Raw genomic sequence first — 18,934 nt, forward strand, 5'->3', positions numbered from 1 at the left:
TGAAATAAATAACCTAATAAAAGTTAACCTGTGTTTGTTTTCTGTTAGCATCTCTTATGATAACAGGTCTTAATCAGCTAAAAAATACACTAAAACCAAATATCTATTATCTAATCTCTTTCCTATCTCTTGATTGCCTTGTTAGGCTTTCTAATCAATGAAAATATAGGTTTTAATATTTTTGATGTGGACATCTGAGCCTTTTTGTATACTCCCAATTTTTTTATTTTTTTATTTATTTATTTTTAATGGTAAAATGTGGGAAAGCTTGATATGAAACACATTTTAATAACAGTTAAACACATATGTAGAACTGTAACATGGTTCCCCAGTTTTGCATTAAATTATAATTGACATTTTTTATAGAATTTGTATGGCAATTACAATTACAAAGTCAATTATCTGAACTCAATTACAATTCAATCACAATTACGACAGCAACTAATTTTTCAATTACAATTAGAATTGACCCCAACCCTGCATACAACACATAAGAATGTAATGTGGCAAGCTCCCCCCCCAAAATAAAAGGTGCACACTGACATCATGTGGCCAGACAACTGTCAAGCTGGCGAGTAAGGCTGTAGTTTCTTTAGCTGTGTCAAAATATAAGCCAAGGCAGGCTGCTAAGGCAAGTGACATTGTGAAGAAAAAGAGATCATCATTTGAAAATGTCAATAAGCCTATTTGCATAAGTTAAAGGGTGAATAAATGCAGGCATAAGTGCGCTCGTTCAGTGTGTGTTTACTACATGTCTATTGGTGCACATCAACACCATGTTATTTGCAATATCATTGCAGAATTGTCTAAATAAATCTAAATGACAGTATTCGAGTAAAACATTTTAAAAATGTTCACTAGTATGACATTCTGACAATGAAATGGCACTAGTGACAAAATCCTGGGGTGTTAAGTTACTTTAAATTCTGTAAGCAAGTAATTAATTGTAATACAGGCCAACGTGCCATTTGCAGTGAACAGGTGGATATGAAGTTATGGAAGATGTGATTTAAAATGTTAAAGTTACAGGCCAAAATGCATTTGCACCCATTATACCCCCACCTAGTGGCACACTTTTTGGTATGGGTGGTCCGTGTGCTCTTCTATATGTACCCTGTAAATTTCACAGTCCTCAACATAATACTTCAGCTGAAATAAACGTTTGTTGTTTATGTTGTAATAAGCCACAACCACTTTGACCAATCGCAATGAACTTCGAGATACGGCCCCAGGAGTGACACAAGGTCATACCCACCAAATTTGGTTAAAATCGGTCGTGCCTGTAAGAGATATACATTTCTCAGAATTGCAGTGCCCCCTAGTGGCCTAAAATATTCAAATTTGGCTCATACCCCCACAGTCACAGGCCAACCAAAGATCTCAGATTTGGTGGTGTTAGCATTTATTTTGACCAAAATATGCGACAGTTATTCTATATCTATCCTGTAAATTTCACAGCCCTAAACAAAATAATTCAGCTGAAATAAATGTTTGTTTATTTATATGTTATGATGTAAAAAGCCACGCCCACTTTGACCAATCGCAAATAACTTTGAGATATGGCCTCAGGAGCCACCCAAGGTCATACCCACAAAATTTGGTAAAAATTGGTCTTGCCATTTAAGAGATATAAATATCCCTTAATTGCAGCGCCCCCTATTGGCCTACATTAGCCAACTTTGGCGCATACCCTCACAGTCCCATGCCAACCAAGGATCTCAGATTTGGTATTGTTAGCATTTTTTTGACCGAGATATGCACCAGTTCACGTTTTTATAGTTAACTTGAAAACTTTACTTGTTAATAATTTGCGCACATTTTGCTGAAGCAAAATTATTGGCTGAACTTTAGATCAGGTCCAACTGAAGACTCCACGTTCCAAGTTTCACGCTGATAGGACAAAACCCCAAGGAGAAGTTTGAAAAAGTAGGTTTTCCAGTTTTTGCGATTTTGCATGAAGAAAACTATAGGCGGAAATGGGCATGGCCTAGCCCAGCTGATTCAGTGCTATTAAAAGAGTCTGTAGATAAGAAGTTTTGGTGTGTGGGAGTCGTAGGCCAAAACATGTTGACCTTGGTTATAGCGCCACCTGCTGGCGGACATATGTGAGTTTTTGCGTCCAAGGTACGCAGAGGGGTCTCAATACACCGTCCAAAGGGCACCACCCTCCCATGCACGGTTTAGCCTGCAGCACCACTTTTACCGGGGGAAACATAACAATAAAATAAAAATCCTTACGATTACAATAGGGTTCCTAGCACCGCTGGTCCTAGGAACTGGCCCCGCGGGCTTGGCCCCCTAATAAAAACTGATTCAGGTGATCTGTGTAAGGCCTTATCAGAAACAAAGGAGTGGCTTCTGATTCTTTTTCTTTTGCAAGTATGGATCAAAGAGCAGGTGGTGAGGTTGGTAGAGAGAGAAGAGCAACCAGGAGAGGGAGAGAAAGACCACATTCTGATTTCTGAGATTCTGCTTTTTTCTGGTTACAGTCATCTTTATATTTTTGTAAGTTCCTGAAGTACTGCAAAAGCACAGATGCTCTTGATGACTGATAGTCTTGTTGGATTACAGCATATACAATAATGTAGAACCATCAAAGTGCAAAGATCTTATTTTATAATAAAATACTGATTTACCTCACAAAAATCATTCAAACTTTAAAGATAAGATGTATTATAGGTTATACTCTTTGTTGGTAGTATTTTGTAGTTCATTGTGCTCAGAACAGTGACGTGCAGTCATTTGTTTTAATTATAATATAATTATAAATTATTTATTTTTCGATTTCCAATAGCCTACAGTACATATAAGTTTGAAAGTGTCAGCATTTTGTGTTTTTCATAGCCCAAATGACTAAACATCACTATTTCCTGGTACGGCACAGTACGGCACTGCACTCACTTGCGCATGTGCAGTGAGTTCTCCAATATGAAAACCATGTACGTAAAAAGGCAATTCTCTATGCTGCTTTTGGACGTAACTGTACTATGCTAAATGCTATACATACCTTCAGAGTGCATTAGTGAATTAGTGAACAGCGTGGCCTCTGCTACGTTCTCTAGCTCGTGGGCGGAATAACACTACAGGCAGGATGACAGCGCCAGAGACGATAAAGAAACTTTCTTTTGAAGAAAAACAACAGCTTTTATAAGATGGGAGACCAACACCTGAGCTACCAGACCTTCAGCAAAGGTAAGGTCAGAAAAATGTTCGTAATTTCCACAGTGAATGGTACAAAAGGAAGGATTGGCTTTGTGGATGTGCCTCACTGAGGCTGTTCCGAGTTTTTGTTGTTGTTGTTTGCATTTTCTCCATGTTTCTGTTTCCAACACAAACAACTGATGCGCTGTCATGTCATGAGATATATCTTGTTGGGAGAGTATGGAGGCTATTGCAAGAGTGAAAATGGTATTTCTGAGACTGTTTACAGTATTGTTTTGTGTGAGGATTACAATATTGTTTTATGTTCATGTTCTGATTTGGCGTTGGCATGTTGTTACCGCTAGGGGTGCTAGAGGTGAGTTAAGGAAAAAGGCAGGAGAAGAAGATAGGAGAGACGGCTGCGGTCTGTGATTTTCTGAGAGCTCTCTGATTAAAGGAAGTTATGAGCAGAACCTGTGAGTTTGGACTTAATCATTTACTCCACACACCCACGTCACGTACACTTGTGGTAGCGGTGGGATGTTCAAACTGTTGGAATATCATCTGTTTGGATTCTGCTCAACTTTGAGAGTCTCAGAGGCTAACGTTAGCCCACGGTGCTAACTGCTAGCTTAGCTTATCTCGAGACACAGTGAGTTAGTTAGATGTCCACCATCCCGTTTTTTTTTGGTTGTTGGTTTGTTTTATTAGCCATATAAAAATTTAGAATCCGTGTGTCAGCTGTCTTACTGCATTTGAGGGCTACAGAAGACTACAAAAAAACAAGATAAAGCAGACATGTCTGAGGGCTCTGATATGCACATAATGCTAGACACGGGTTGCACTATTTCCTTCATCAGCGAAGAAATCAAAATGTCAATGCCGTCCCTAGCAACAAGACCCATAAAAAAAAAATTCATCATGTCACAAGCTGTGACCGGCCAAAGTTTCGGCACTTTGGGAACGTTAGACATCACTTTTAAACTCGGGTCTCCAACATTACAACATGAAGTACAAGTCATCAGAAATGTCAGTCAGGGTTTCATCTTAGGCTTTGACTTTCTGACCCCTCATGTAATCAGCGCAGGCAATCCAGGCAACTACATTGGCTGTCTTGAGCCCCAGCAAACAAAGATGGAGGAGATTGCTGTTGCTCACACACTGTCTGCTGCTGTAGATAGTTGTACTATCGCACGGATCATCAACCCTACTCAAAGTTGGGTGACGCTTCGTGCAGGTATGCAATTAGGACAGTTTACCCCTATTTTTGACACAGAAATAATTGAAGATTCAACCCATGTGTAATGTTCCCACCTGCTCATCCAGTGTATCTCATAATGTCACACAGCCAAACAAATTGCCTTTCGACATAAAGTGTGGAAGTCTGACTACTGCAGAGAGGGCTGATCTTTATGAAATGCTTTCATCTTACCATGATGTGTTTAGTAAAACAAGCACCAACTTTGGTAATACCGATGTGGTCAGACATAAAATTTACATTAACAATGCACCACCGGTCAGAAAATGGGCGTATCGCACTTCCGACCGTGGCTCAGGTGGTAGTGGGTCGTCTTCTGATCGAGAGGTTGGGGGTTCGATCCCAGTACCTGACTATGTGTCGAAGTGTCCTTGGGCAAGACACTGAACCCTAAGTTGCTTCCAGTGGTCGACTAGCGCCTTGCATGGCAGTCCTGTCCCACTGGTGTGTGAATGTGAGAGTGATTGGGTGGATGAGCTGATGTGTAAAGCGCTTTGAGACTGCTTCAGTGTGGTGATAAAGTGCTATATAAAATCAAGTCCATTTACCATTTACCATTCCGCAAGAATGCAGACACTGATTCAATCACATGTTGAGGAGATGTTGGAAAAGGGAATAGTGGAAGTGAGTCACAGTCCCTGGGCTGCACCTGTGGTAATGGTTAGAAAAAAAGATGGAACTTAGCGTTTTTGTGTGGACTATAGAGGTCAAAATGCAATCACTATAAAAGATGCACACCCTCTGCCCAGGACAGATGACACCTTGGATGCACTCGGAGGCTCATCAGTGTTTAGCACCATGGATCTCTTATCAGGTTACTGGCAGGTGCAGCTTGAGAAGCAAGACAAAGCAAAGACAGCTTTCACCACTGGTAGAGGACTGTACCAGTTTTGTGTGATGCCTATGGGACTGGTAAATGCTCCTCCCACTTTTCAACATCTTATGCAATTAGTCTTACAAGGACTGTCATGGAAAACATGTTTGGTATATCTGGATGACATTATTGTGTACAGTCCCAGCTTTTCTGTTCACCTTCAGCATTTGAGAGAAGTGTTTGACTGCCTCAGAGCTGCCAAGTTAAAACTCAAACCTTCAAAGTGCAGCTTTGCACAGCAAGAAGTGGCATTTCTGGGACATGTAGTCTCATCAGCAGGACTAAAACATGACCCAAAAAACATTGAAAAAGTGAGAGACTGGCCTTTACCTAAGAATCCCACGGAAGTTAGAGCATTTCTGGGGTTGTGCTCTTATTACCGACATTTCATTTACCAGTTTGCTAAAGTTTCAGGTCCACTGCATGACCTCACTCAGAAAGAAAATACATTTATGTGGACTGAGGTTGAACTTTCGAAACCCTCAGGCATGCACTGTGTAACACGCCCATCCTCTCCTATCCAGATTTCTCACGAGAGCTTCTGCTCTTCACAGATGCATCTAATGAGGCCATCGGGTGTGTGCTGTCAAAAAAAAATACAGAAAACCAGGAACATGTCATTGCTTATGGCAGTCGAATTTTGTCAAAAATCGAGAAACGCTGGCCTACATATGACAAGAAATTGTGGGCTATTGTATGGGCCATTCGCCACTTTCGCCAATATTTAACAGGCCACTCCTTTCGTATCATTACAGACCACAAGCCCCTTCTGTCTCTCAGGAAGATGGCCCAGTTTTGTGATTCTACAGGTTGTCGGGCACATTGGGCTTTGGAAATTGATCCCTATGACTGGACTGTTGAATACAAACAGGGGAAAGCGCATGCCAATGCTGACTCTAAGTCACATTGTCCCGTCTGCTGAGGATATTACTACCATGGTTACAGCTGAGCGGGTGAGGTGTGTTTCTAGTCACACACAGACTGACTCAGGGGCTCCCACATCTATTCAACGTGCTGACCTTTCTCAATGCTTAGAAGATCCACCATCTGTATCAACCGCTGCAGTTTTCACACCGCACATACAGCCTGACGCGGGCGATTCGCTTTTGACAACTAACAAAAAGTACTTGGTCCATATTCAGAAATCAGATCCTGTGTTGCACAAATTTAGAAACTGGGTGGTGAATGACTCACTTTTGTTAATGATCTCCTGTGTCGCAAAGTCAGACTTCCACCAGGTGACCCAGTTTTGCAGATTATAGTCCCTAGTAGTCTGCAGAAAGAAGTGTTTCAAACGTTACATGGACATTCACTTTCCGGACATTTCAGTGCACAAAAGACATTAAATGGGGCACAAGTCAGATGTTATTGGCCCCATTTGACTCGTGACATAACTCAGTGATGTCTAGAATGCACAGCCTGTGAAGCTCGTCGACCACAAACACCACATCAACAGGCCCCAATGCAAACCATCGTTACATCTAAGCCTTTTGAAAAGATTGCGGCAGACCTGACTGAACTTCCCCTGACAAGCAATGGGAATCGATATGTACTTGTTGTGATGGATTACTTCACGGAATACATTAACTTGTATGCACTCTCGGATCAACGGGCAACCACTGTGGCTAAATGTTTGTTTGAAGAGTACATCAGCCATCATGGTGTGCCCCAAAGTCTACATACTGACCAAGGCCGCCAGTTTGACTCTGATCTTGTCAAAGAGTTGTGTTCCCAGCTGGGAATACAAAAAACCAGGACATCTCCTTATCATCCCATGTCAGATGGCATGGTGGAGGGGGCCAACAGAACTATGAAGGACCAGTTAGCAAAATGTTTATACACGAGAGGAGGCGAATGGGATAATCATCTACGAAAGGTGGAATTTGCTTACAACACAAGTGTTCACTCCTCTTCCAAACATACTCCTTTTTTCCTGGTCCATGGAAGGGAAGCCCGCTTGCCAGCCAATCTTCTGCTTGGGGATCCCCCAGGAGGTTCAGGTGCCACAACAGGCACTCCCAGTGCCTATGCTAGCTCTGTGTTAAAGAAAATATATGCTGCTTTTCATTCTGTTGCAGATAACATAGAAGTAGCAGCTGCCCAGCAAAAACACTAGTATGATCGCCGGATGAAACATAAAGCCTATGAGCCAGATGATTTGGTTTGGGTTGACCTTCCTTCTCTTGCCAGGCAAAAGCTATCACCTAAGTGGACTGGCCCCTTTAAGGTGTTGAAACAACTGGACTCGTGGTCAGGCGAGGTCGGAGTCAACTATGAGCTTGTGGACCAGCGTGACCCAACAGCTAAACCTAAAGTCATTCACTACAACCGCCTAAAACCTTATCGCTCTGCCTGGTCGGCGACTTGTACTCCACCATTACCTCCAGGATGTGGTTCTCCAGCAACCAGTCCAGGAATTTCACCTTTTACAGCACTTTCAGGCTGTAGGCCTTATGTGTACTTGGACCCAGCTGCTCAAAGGTCCACTCCAACTATGGCTCAGACGGCGTGCGTTCTCTGCCTTACAGGGCTGCTACTGCTTCAACACAGGAGGGTGACAATGCTGCATCAGCATCTTCCACTGTCCTTTCTCCTGCGGCTCGGACTTTTGCAGGGGTGAGGACTAAGTCGGGACGTGTGGTTCGTCCCCCAGCACGCTACAGGACTGAAAAATGACCTGTGTTGGCAATGTTTTGTTTCTGATGCTTTGTGTGACTTAGCAAATCTGTCTACATGGTCTGTGAGATGGGTTATTTGCATACGAGTTAAGAATAGCAAAGGAAGAAGACACAGTAACACGACAGAGTAATTTAAAAAAAAAAAAACCTGTTTATTGTTGGCGGATATGCTATTTTGGTATGATGTTTGGGTGTTACTTTATGTGCGGTAAGCTCAGTTATTTTGAAGCGAGGATGCTTCTTTTGTAAAGGGGGGAAGAAATGTAAGAGTTAAAATGGTATTTCTGAGACTGTTTACAGTATTGTTTTGTGTGAGGATTACAATATTGTTTTATGTTCATGTTCTGATTTGGAGTTGGCATGTTGTTACTGCTAGGGGTGCTAGAGGTGAGTTAAGGAAAAAGGCAGGAGAAGAAGACAGGGGGAGAAGAAAAAAAACAACTAAAAGAGACGGCTGCGGTCCGTGATTTTCTGAGAGCTCTCTGATTAAAGGAAGTTGTGAGCAGAACCTGAGTTTGGACTTAATCATTTACTCCACACACCCACGTCGCTTACACTATATTGAATAATTGTTTATGTTTCTTTAATGGTGTTTTACGATCTTGATTTTGTTAGATTAACACACCAGCAGAAACATATGGAATTGTCATTGGTGTGGACATTGGTGGTCTCGATTTGCAACGCCCTTCCTACCCAACCCTAGTGCTCACGGCACGTTACTGGCTCAGAATGACAATGTGTGTTTCCAAAGTGAGACAATTTGCTAGTGTGCGGTTGAATGAGCTTCTTTTGATATGTGTATGAAGTGGTTTGTTGGTGAGAAACACTAGGGATGAGAGTAACTGTTGAGCTGAGATGCATGATGGACATGCAGACTGTTAAGAGTTTTGAACATGTGACTTCAGTATCGAACAATGCTTGTTAGCAATAAAAAACAAAAATTATGTTTTTTCTCAAAGATCATTTTTGCAATAATTACATATAAGGAAGATCTCTGTTCATTGTGCATAACTTTTACTGTATCTCAACCTCTGAAAACAAACCAGAGTAACATCAACACAAAAAAGTAGACGAAGATGGGTTGAGAGACAAAAAGAGAGCTGGAGATGAAGACAGAGGTAATGTTTGAGGCTCCATTCCTTCTTAGTTGAAACCGTCTTTTTACTGGTGGACTCCCGGGTGGCCATCACAAGCCTTTTATGTATAATTCAACATAATGTGCAGAGATAAAACCCTTCAATGAAGGCGGCGCTCTCTAAGCTCTTCACAGCACATTACATTTTATTCATCAAATTAGTTTTAGCTGGGTTGGTATCCCCTGAGCCATCTTTAAAAGGTTTGGATAAAAGGACTACATTAATTTTGTCACTTATCAGCTAAGTGACAGCTCCAAATGACAGCTATGCACTCCTTACTTCTGAACAGTTCTTGCTGCGTCTGCTTCAGCTTGGCTGTCCCCATTTGCACCCCAAACAGGTCCACAGGTTTTTTTCTCTCAAATTATTTCCGGCATATAACGGCAATTGCAATTGGACTTTGTGAGTTTCTGGCTGCTTGTGTGAGGTAAACAGTGGATTCAACCGTTAGACTTACTGAAGCAGGGAAGCACTGGGGAAACTGAAGGTGCCATGAAAAATGCGGTCGATGTAGTTGAGTGGGATTCTCTGGATCTGCTCGCACATGAACATGATGAAGTCATACTTGATGACCAGGAGAGAGTTGTCGGTAATGAGAACAAGACGCTCCTTCTCATTGTTCCAGTGATCCACCCTGAAAAGATCAGAAATGTATGTCATCCAAAGTAAAGCCAGAACAAACAATGATATGATATCATAGAGGTAAAAAGCATAATTTTACTGCACCAACCACAAACAACAATATTTACACTTTCTTTGTGATTTAAAAAACTAAATAAGTCCATATTTGACTAAGAGAGCTCTTGACCTTAAAGGGATACTCAAGCTAAATTACAAAGACACCTCAACTAAAAGACTATTGTTTGTAAACGTTATTAGTTGAATGGAAAGGTGATTTAGAATCTGTATATACATTAAAAGGCACTCCAAACGCATGCTTGTGGAGATCAGCATGTTTGATAAACTATGATGGAGTGATTACTCAGGGAGGTGTGCCATTCACGTAACTCAAACCAGTTTAATGAGGTCAAAGGCATCCGATCGTTCTGCTCGAAGCATAGACTCACTTGTTTTAAAACAGGGGTGCACATACTGTGTTGGGGGAAATTATAACTGTAAATAATTAGATTGTAATATTTACACTATATTATTATTACTGATATTAAATAATTATTCAATATTTGTATAATATTAAGGCAAGGCAAATGTATTTGTAAAGCACATTTCATACACAAGGCAATTCAATGTGCTTTCCATGATCAAAAAGTGCATCAGAAAAGATTAAACAGTTAAAATAAATTACAACATTAAATTAGCAGTAAAAACATGAAAAATCTCCCTCTCGGCCATATGCAGTAGAGAAAAAGAGAGCCTTTAACTTAGATTTAAAAATGTTTTAAAGAGCTGACTTCAGCTCTGCTGTAGTTTGTTTCACTTCTTTTTATTAAAATACAAAAATAATATTGAAACTAGAGATGCACCCAATGTTCAGCCACCAAATATATTCAGCACAATATTGCACAAAAAGCAACATTCGGCCTTTGGTTTGGTGAGTTAAAAGCAAGGCCAAATAGTAGCGTGTGAGGCAATCAAACAACATGCAGTGATTTAGAGTCGGAAAAGTGTGTGCACATTGCTGCAGAACCAGAGCAGCAGGAGCAGCAGCTCCTCCTTTACGCACACAAACACAACCAGACACTCTCCTTACCGCTCTCCGTCGTACGTCACTGCGTTAAAGTTGGAAGCATCCAATTCCACAACAGAGTCCGTTGTTAGCTCTGTGAGCCACAAATCTGTAAACATCCCAACTCAATCGCAGCAGAAAAAGTAGTGCAGTTTGGCGTCCAGTAGTGCAGTTTGTATTTACATATATGGCAATAAAGTATAATATATATTCTATATTAAACCACAGTGTTTGTTTTAGCTGTTGAATAGTTGGAGAGGGAGGAGCTCACATTCTAGGTGACGTCACCTGCTAACGTGGGCAAAATCCAACTTGCCCGTTTAAAGCTGACTTTTCACAAAATGTGGAATAACAAGGGAGGGAGGAAACAGAACTTTTTTCAACATTGGCCCACTGAATAAGGCTAAAGGGATGTACTGTATATCACTGCAATTGAAGGGCTAATATAAATGAAAAACATTTTTTTTGAAAAGCAAAGGCTACTGGAATATTTAAAAATGTCAGAATATTCAATAAACAATTACTTTATATATAAAAAAAAAAAAAAAACACGTCTAAAAATGTATTCTAGGCTATTTATGCACTATTAAAAAAAATTGTGAAAAACTTCACAACCTCATTCGATATTCGGTATGAGGCCAAGCGTTTATATTTTATTCAGCTTCGGCCACAAATTTTTATTTCGGTGCATCCCTAATTGAAACAGTAACACTTAAAAACTGAGTTTGATTAAAATACATGAAATATATATATTTGAAGAAATCTATATTTTGAAAATGCAAAGCACCAAACACAGCTGCTTACTTCCTCAAAGACCTACAATAAAAAGATTTCTAATTTCACAGGAAACGCAACATTGAAATATGTTAACTATAATTTTTCCTGTTCATCTTATGAATAATTATAGTATTACCTATAATAACTAGATGACATGTTTATTATTCACTTTTAGACTAAAGTTATAATTTCACCTTTGAAAAATGAAAATATCTAATTGGCAAGAGGAATTTTACGTGAATAATAAATATTCAAAAACAAAGTGCATCCATTAAGAATACCAGTTTTAGAAGTAGTAAGGTGATTCAAGAGAGCTATTGAGGGCAGCATCTCCAATTTTTTTAAGATCTACTGTCATCTTTGTATAGTGTTATGGTCATTTTTATATTCATCATCATATCCTCAAATGTATGTTCATGTGTACAATTTGTCATGTTTTAATACATGACGACTCCCTTACTCTTTACACTTTTGAACAGCTGAATCATGATTAAACAGTACAGATCGTATTATTCTCAGTGCAGCACAGTCTCTGCCAAGCCAGAATCTCTGCTCACATGCAGACATACACTGACGCACACACTTATCAAGACAGATAAAGACTGGAGCAGAACCTTCTCATAACATCTTCATCATCCTCCAACAATTCCACTATGGGCATCTGACTCCCTCCCTTTTGTCTCTCACTGTTGGGACCTTTTCTTATCTGTATAAAAAGCTTAAGCTGAAACTGTTAGAGGGCGCGGCACTTCCTTCGGACGTCCGCCTGGACGGACGCTAATTTTGTTCCATCTTGTACCTTTTTTCTTAGTTTAGAATAAACTATTTTTTATATAAAATCATCAATGCTTCTCCTGGACTCCATCATTCAACCAGAGCAATGAATCATGTCTTCAAATGAGGTCAACCGTAAATTCAGCCGTAACAATAGCTTCTACTTATACTGTGAAATTCAACAAAATGCCCCAGAGTGCTTCATAAATATAAGTTATTACATTTTACAACACTATCTCCAGGCAGCAAATCTAGCTCTTGCACTAATTTGAGTTTATTAAGTCGTACTTAGGAACAACTCAGTCTTTGCATTTTTAGAAGTAACATTTCTGTAAAACTGTTGATTACAAGAAGATAATTCACTGTATTAAGTGCTATTATGGGATTGACTAGTAATAAAAGTGACACTTTAGCAATACAATTAATACAAAACAGGGCACCAGTCCATCGCAGATCAACATACACACAGATAACCACTCACATTCACTCTTACTCCAATCAACCTAATATAACAGTCATGTTTTTGGATGGTGGGAAGAAGCTGCATAGCTGGGGAAAAAAAAACATGCAAGCACATGGAGACCATGCAAACTCAACACAGAAAGGACTCAAGTGTCCACCCCAGAGCTTGAACGTGGGATCTTCCTGCTGTGAGGCGGATGTGTTAACTACTACACCACCGTTCACCCGAAATGTATTATTGGTAAACGTGTCTCATGCAGAATATGTCTCGTCAGCCCAAACCACTAAGTGCCACAATAAAAAGGACAGTTTGTGAATTTGAAGTGAAAGTGTAGTTTCGTATGTTGAAATTCTGCAGGAAGTTATCTAAATTTAACATTTGTAAACAAAGAAAAACATGTGTTGCAAAGCTACTCAATTATGTACAGTTAAAGTTTTACAATTTCCAGAAAATGCCCTTGGCAAAGATCATACAAAATGCATGGGAGCATTTCTGAACTTCCTAACTCACAAAACTAGAAGCTAAAGCACTTGGTCTGCTCTTCCTAAAGTCCTCTATGTGAAATTCCGCAAAGAAATAACACAATCAGACACGCATGCACACGCTTACATTGTTTGTGTGTGCATCTTACACTCCTGTGGACGCTCAGCTAATTGATGATGGCGTCGATTCTCTCGGCTTGGTTCTCTTTCTTTCGGGCCGCTGAGCCATGTGCACATGGCAGCTATCCTTGTCAAGCCCTCTATTAACTGCTGGCAGCCATAGGCCAAAACAGACAGTCCACTGAGCAACAAGGCCATGATAGGAAAGGTGTGGGAGCAAAGATCTGGCCGTGCTAATAAAATGTGATAACCTTGACTAGACACAGGCAGAAAGTGTTGCCTATATTCAGCATCAGACTATTAGTGGGCTGACAAGCTGACAAAAAAAACAACACACATTGATTGGGCCCGTCATGTAGTTCATGTAAAACACTTGGCTATGTTGTGTTTATGGATGTAACGGTATGAAAATTTCACACCACGGTTATAGTGACCAAAATTATCACGGTTATCGGTATATATTTTTAAAATGTCTTCAAAATGTTGAAAAAACACTTATAAATTTAAATGATTTCACCAAAATTTATATTTAAAAAAATTTGTTATATATGAAAGTCTTAACAATAACATCCTGAACAAAACACGGCAAAGTTAACATTAAGTATAAAAAAACTGTGGAAAATAAACATTAAATACAGTAAATAAAAGACTTCTCAAAACTGTGCAACATTAACAACAGTCACAGCAAAAATTTATCAAAAATGCAACATTAACAATAACCACAGTCATTTTTTTTAATGAAAACGGTTCAAAATAAACATATAGTAAAAATAAAAATAAATTAAAAAATCTCAAAACTGCAACAGTAAAATAAAGACCACAGTAAAAAAATAAATAAAAAAAAAAACAGATAAAAAAAGTGCAGGTGTAATTTCACATCAAGTAAAAAAAAAAACCTATCCGACAGGCAGAAACATACCGCTCTCTACCAAGCACCACGTGTGAACGAACCCACGTATACCAGAACTCTGGTTAAAACCATCCTCCCAGTTTTTATGGGAGGGGTGGGGCCAACATTGAAAGTTGGTGATGCTCGATGGTCACAATAATCTGTCTCAGCCAATAGCAAAATTCAATTGTAATAGTCGGCGTTTAGAGGGCAGTTACTTTAACATTTTACAACTAAATACGCAAATTTAAAATACTTTAACTAAAATGTTGTTAAAAGATGGACTAGTATCAATCAACAGCACTACTAAATACCAAAAAACAGTAGAATCAGAAAATCAGAAAGAATCAGAAAAAGTTGATTTTGCCAAGTACGCTTTTTAAAAAACAGCACAGGGAATTTAATGTGTATTCACCAGAAAAAAGTGGGTTTGGAGTTTAGTTACTCTTTAAGGGGTCTATTCTCCCGTCTGTACTCAAGTGCTTTTTTGCACGCCTGCAGTTACGCACTTCTCTCCTACGCGTATTTTCCAGTCCAGGTTCCTGACACGCTCACCGCGCGTAAGTAGAGCAAAACCACATAGTCTGTGAATGAAGGCGGGCTGAAGGAAAGAAAGCGGTGATGTCATTATTTTGGGCTGTCTAGAAATCACGGAACACAAAGTTTTCCCAATGCTTGTAAATATCATCGAAATCCGTGAAAATGATAAAGTTAACTTTTAATTTAAAAAGCCTTCATTGATAAACAATGTAACAGGTTGATTTGATCAGATCATTGATCAGCTTATTGCAGTGTGACTGAGATCGGCCACATTCTTCTGTCCGGGTCACAGTTAAAATCTCTTTCCTTGATCATCATGTAAAGCGTGACCGAGTTAAATGCGCTGGAGATATGAGGAAATAACCTGTCCACAGAGCGTCCTGCTTTAATACAGAGGGATGTTTGCAGTGAAACAACTATTGGCTTCCATAATACGCAGTTTTAAAAATGAATTGTTTAAAGCGACCTGAGCTGAGCCTCATTAAAACATAAGTGGGAACAGTTTCTGGTCCATCCTCATCTGCATAGGACTGCTTGTTTCACTCTGTAGTGGATCAAACTGGGACTTTACATTAGACATAGTATGAAAATAGTTGAATCACTGTGACCATTGTGGACAGAAGTCTGCATCTGTCAGAATTTTAATTAATCACTCAGCTGCTGCTGCACGAGTCCGTGTGGGGGGCGCTGCACTTATTACAGGGTTCGAAGCGCGTAAGAGGAAAAGGAGTTACGCATACCGGAGAATGGCTGTAAAGCCAGATTTGAATGGGAACACCCACATTTCAGGGCTGCTCCACCCACAGTGCGTAACTGGGATGAAGGCGCACAGCGACTGACTTAAGTACAGGGGTAGAATAGCGTGCAGTCAAAAACAGCACCGCTGCACGGCTTTTTGGTCTTACATGCATGGGAGAATAGAGCCCAAAATGTTTCAAAGATTACATGCTTATGTGTTTCTGGTTGGAGAAGCTGTTTGTTTAAGGAGAGTTGCAGGTTCAAATCCACTGTAGGCGATCCCTGTGACACTTTGAGCAACTCTCTTAAAACCAATCTATTTTGTAGAAAAAGATTCCTAATCTCAATGGGACTCATAGTTAAAGCAGAACTAAGTAAATTGATCTTAGCGCTCCCACTGAAGGTCCCTTTTGGTTATGTCACTGATGTAAACACTCCGCAAACCCCGCCGCCCCACCACACAGCTACATGCGCACCTTTGCTCTCCCAAGACGGTAGCAACCGATCACTGAAAAATCCTAATACAACAATGACACTAAGGGTGCTTTCACACATATAGTCCAATGTGACCATGTGAACAGTATGAAGAAGAGAAACAAGTAAAATAAATGAATGATGTGGGAGTAATACGGAAGGGAGTGTGGAAATGTGTGTGATGTGTTTGTTTGTGTGCTGACAAAGTGGCTCTGAAAATGGATGGATGGATGGATGGATAGATATTTGTGTGTGCGCGCTGCCTGATGAAGCGCTTGGTTGGGAGTGTGTGTGCTTCCCTGTTGCTGCGACGACAGTGTGTGTGATTGCTGTGTGTTGCTGCTGAGCTGTCACTGATGGAGTTGTTCCGTTCCTCGGACAAAGGTCTTCTCTGACTATTTTTTTGCTGGCTTCGCAACGATATAAGTTTGGAAAAAGTGAATTCGTAGACAATCGTGTGCACGATTGCAGCCACGGGGCTGGTCATAATCTAGCATTAGTTTGTATTGGACTGCCGTAAGCAGTACGTCTTGCTACCGGGTCGGAGGCAGGAAAGCTGCAAGTGCGGTTTTCTGGCCAGAGAGAGATAAAAGACCCCCCAATCACCCCATAAACACTTGTATTACCCTCACAGGGACTATGAGAAGGATTAAGGTGAAATAAGTTACTTAGTTCTGCTTTAAAGGTCCAAAAATAAACAAAATTTCATTTTTTATTTGCTGTCACACTTTATTTATTTATTTATTTATTTATTTATTGGAGGATATGCCCCTGAGATGGAACATCTCGTTTTCGAGGGGGTCCTCAACTTACATAAAATGACAGATACAGCAGAGCAGACAATACAAGAATTCAATATTTCAAAAATAATAAATACAACAAAATATAGATAGACACACACACATACACACCCACACACACAGTATACATTTAACAGTTGATCAAAACAGTAAATATTTTATACAAAAATAAATAAGTAATAATAGTGATATCATTAATAGTAGCTATCTAATGATAGTAAAAACTTTCATTAGATTAAATGGATAAAAAAGGTTTCCGTTACATAGCCTATAATCAAAAACACTGACAGATATTCTGGAGATGGAGGACAAGAGCATTTTTAAACAGAGACAGAGAGGTTAGAGAGCGGATCGATAATGGGAGAATGTTCCAGTCAAATGGAGCTTTATATTTGAATGGAAATTTACCGACTACTTTTTTGACTCTAGGGACTACAAGATATGGTTGATCAGCATGACGCAAACTGTATGACGATCTGAAAGGAATTATATATTGTTTTAAATAATCAGGAAAACTTAAATTAATACATTTAAATATAAACAATAGCCAGTGAAGCTGTCGTCTAGATGCCAGAGAGAGCCATAACAAATGTTCATACATTTGGCAGTGGTGAATTCTGAAGGGAGAGCGGAGGATAAATCTACACAGACTATTGTAAGTGACATTAAGTGGTTGGAGAATCGTGGCAGTGGCGTTTTGATAAATAATATCACTGTAATCAATAATGGGAAGAATCAATCATAAAATTATCCTTTTTCTAACTGAGTAACTAAAACAATTAACTGATTGATAAAGCAATTTTAAAACATAGAACATGAGCGGCAAGCTTGATAAACTTGGTCTCAATGCCGTCTGGACCAGCACTGCTATGAGAAAGTTCATTTATGATCTGCTCTACTACAGCTGGGCTTACCCTACTGAATGAGAAACTGCTGCAAGATGGAGCATCAGAGGAAGAAAGTGAAGCATGGAGAGGAGAATGGACCTGTGAAAGTTGTGAAAAATGTTGGCTAAAGGCAGAAGCAATCGCATCAGAGTCATTAGTAATTACATCATTAATAAGCATATGAGTTACAGAGTTAGATTTACCTGATAATTTGTTTATTTGCTTCCAAAACTGTTTAGGATGTTTAAAGTTATTTGTAAGACTGTTTTTGTAATAATTTGATCTAGCATTTCTAGTTTGCGTGGTACATATATTTCGCAGGTGTCGATTTACATCCCAGTCAGCAGCAAGCTTAGTTTGATTAAATGTTGACCAGGCCTTATCCCGTTGTCTAAACAGACTGAGGAGTTCTCCATTCACCCAGGGAAGATGGCTTCCTTTAACTCTGATTTCTGTAAATGGAGCATGAAGATTAATAACATTTAGAAGTTCAGAGGAGAAATAGTCCCAGGCTTCATTTATGGAAGGTATTAAATAAAGTCTGTCCCAATTAATATTTAAAATATCGTTAATAAAGTTTTCACTGTTTAACCATTTTGTTCTACGAACTTTAATAATTTTTGGGGGGAGACATGGAGGTTTAATTTTCCATATACAATACACAATAAAGTGATCGCTAAAACAGTCAGATAACACACCAGAGTCTAAAAAACGCTCAGGGTGAGTTACTAAGATCAGATCAAGAAGAGATTGTGATGTGGGACTAATTCTTGTAGGGTCATTAATCAACTGGGAAAAGTTTGAGCTATTAAAAATGTTTCGCTCAGATGCAGAGGAAGGAGCCAACCAGTTTATGTTAAAGTCACCCAGTAATATCATCTCATTATTACGGCCTGAGGATGAAACTGTAGACAATATATTTTTCACGGAATCAGAAGGGGAGTTAGGAGGTCTGTAAATATTACCAATGATTAATTGTTTATTTCATGCAAAATAACTTTTACAAACAGACCTTCAAAGTGCACTGGTTTTTCTTTTGGGTGAATAAGCAGAGATTGAAGATTAGATGCTATAAAGGTGGCTACGCCGCCGCCTCTAGAGCCTCGGTCTGCTCTGTACAAAGTATAATTCTCCAGATGAATATCATTGTCAGAGACACTAGAAGAAAGCCATGTTTCAGATATTGTAATAATGCTAGGTTTATTGTAAGTTATCCAGG

At 39.6% G+C, this 18,934-nt stretch overlaps 1 protein-coding gene across 2 annotated transcripts in view; it reads right to left on the reverse strand.

Annotated features, from left to right (window-relative positions):
* tprg1 (tumor protein p63 regulated 1) overlaps window positions 1-18,934 on the reverse strand; it is a 52,264-nt gene that overhangs the window by 22,199 nt on the left and 11,131 nt on the right. For both annotated transcript variants that reach the window (XM_028444158.1, XM_028444160.1), the window contains exon 4: window positions 9,545-9,721. In XM_028444158.1, the coding sequence (XP_028299959.1) occupies window positions 9,545-9,721 (177 nt within the window). The remainder of the gene's footprint in view (window positions 1-9,544; window positions 9,722-18,934) is intronic.

Source organism: Gouania willdenowi, chromosome 4, assembly GCF_900634775.1.
Source record: "Gouania willdenowi chromosome 4, fGouWil2.1, whole genome shotgun sequence".
NCBI classification, from domain to species: domain Eukaryota; kingdom Metazoa; phylum Chordata; class Actinopteri; order Blenniiformes; family Gobiesocidae; genus Gouania; species Gouania willdenowi.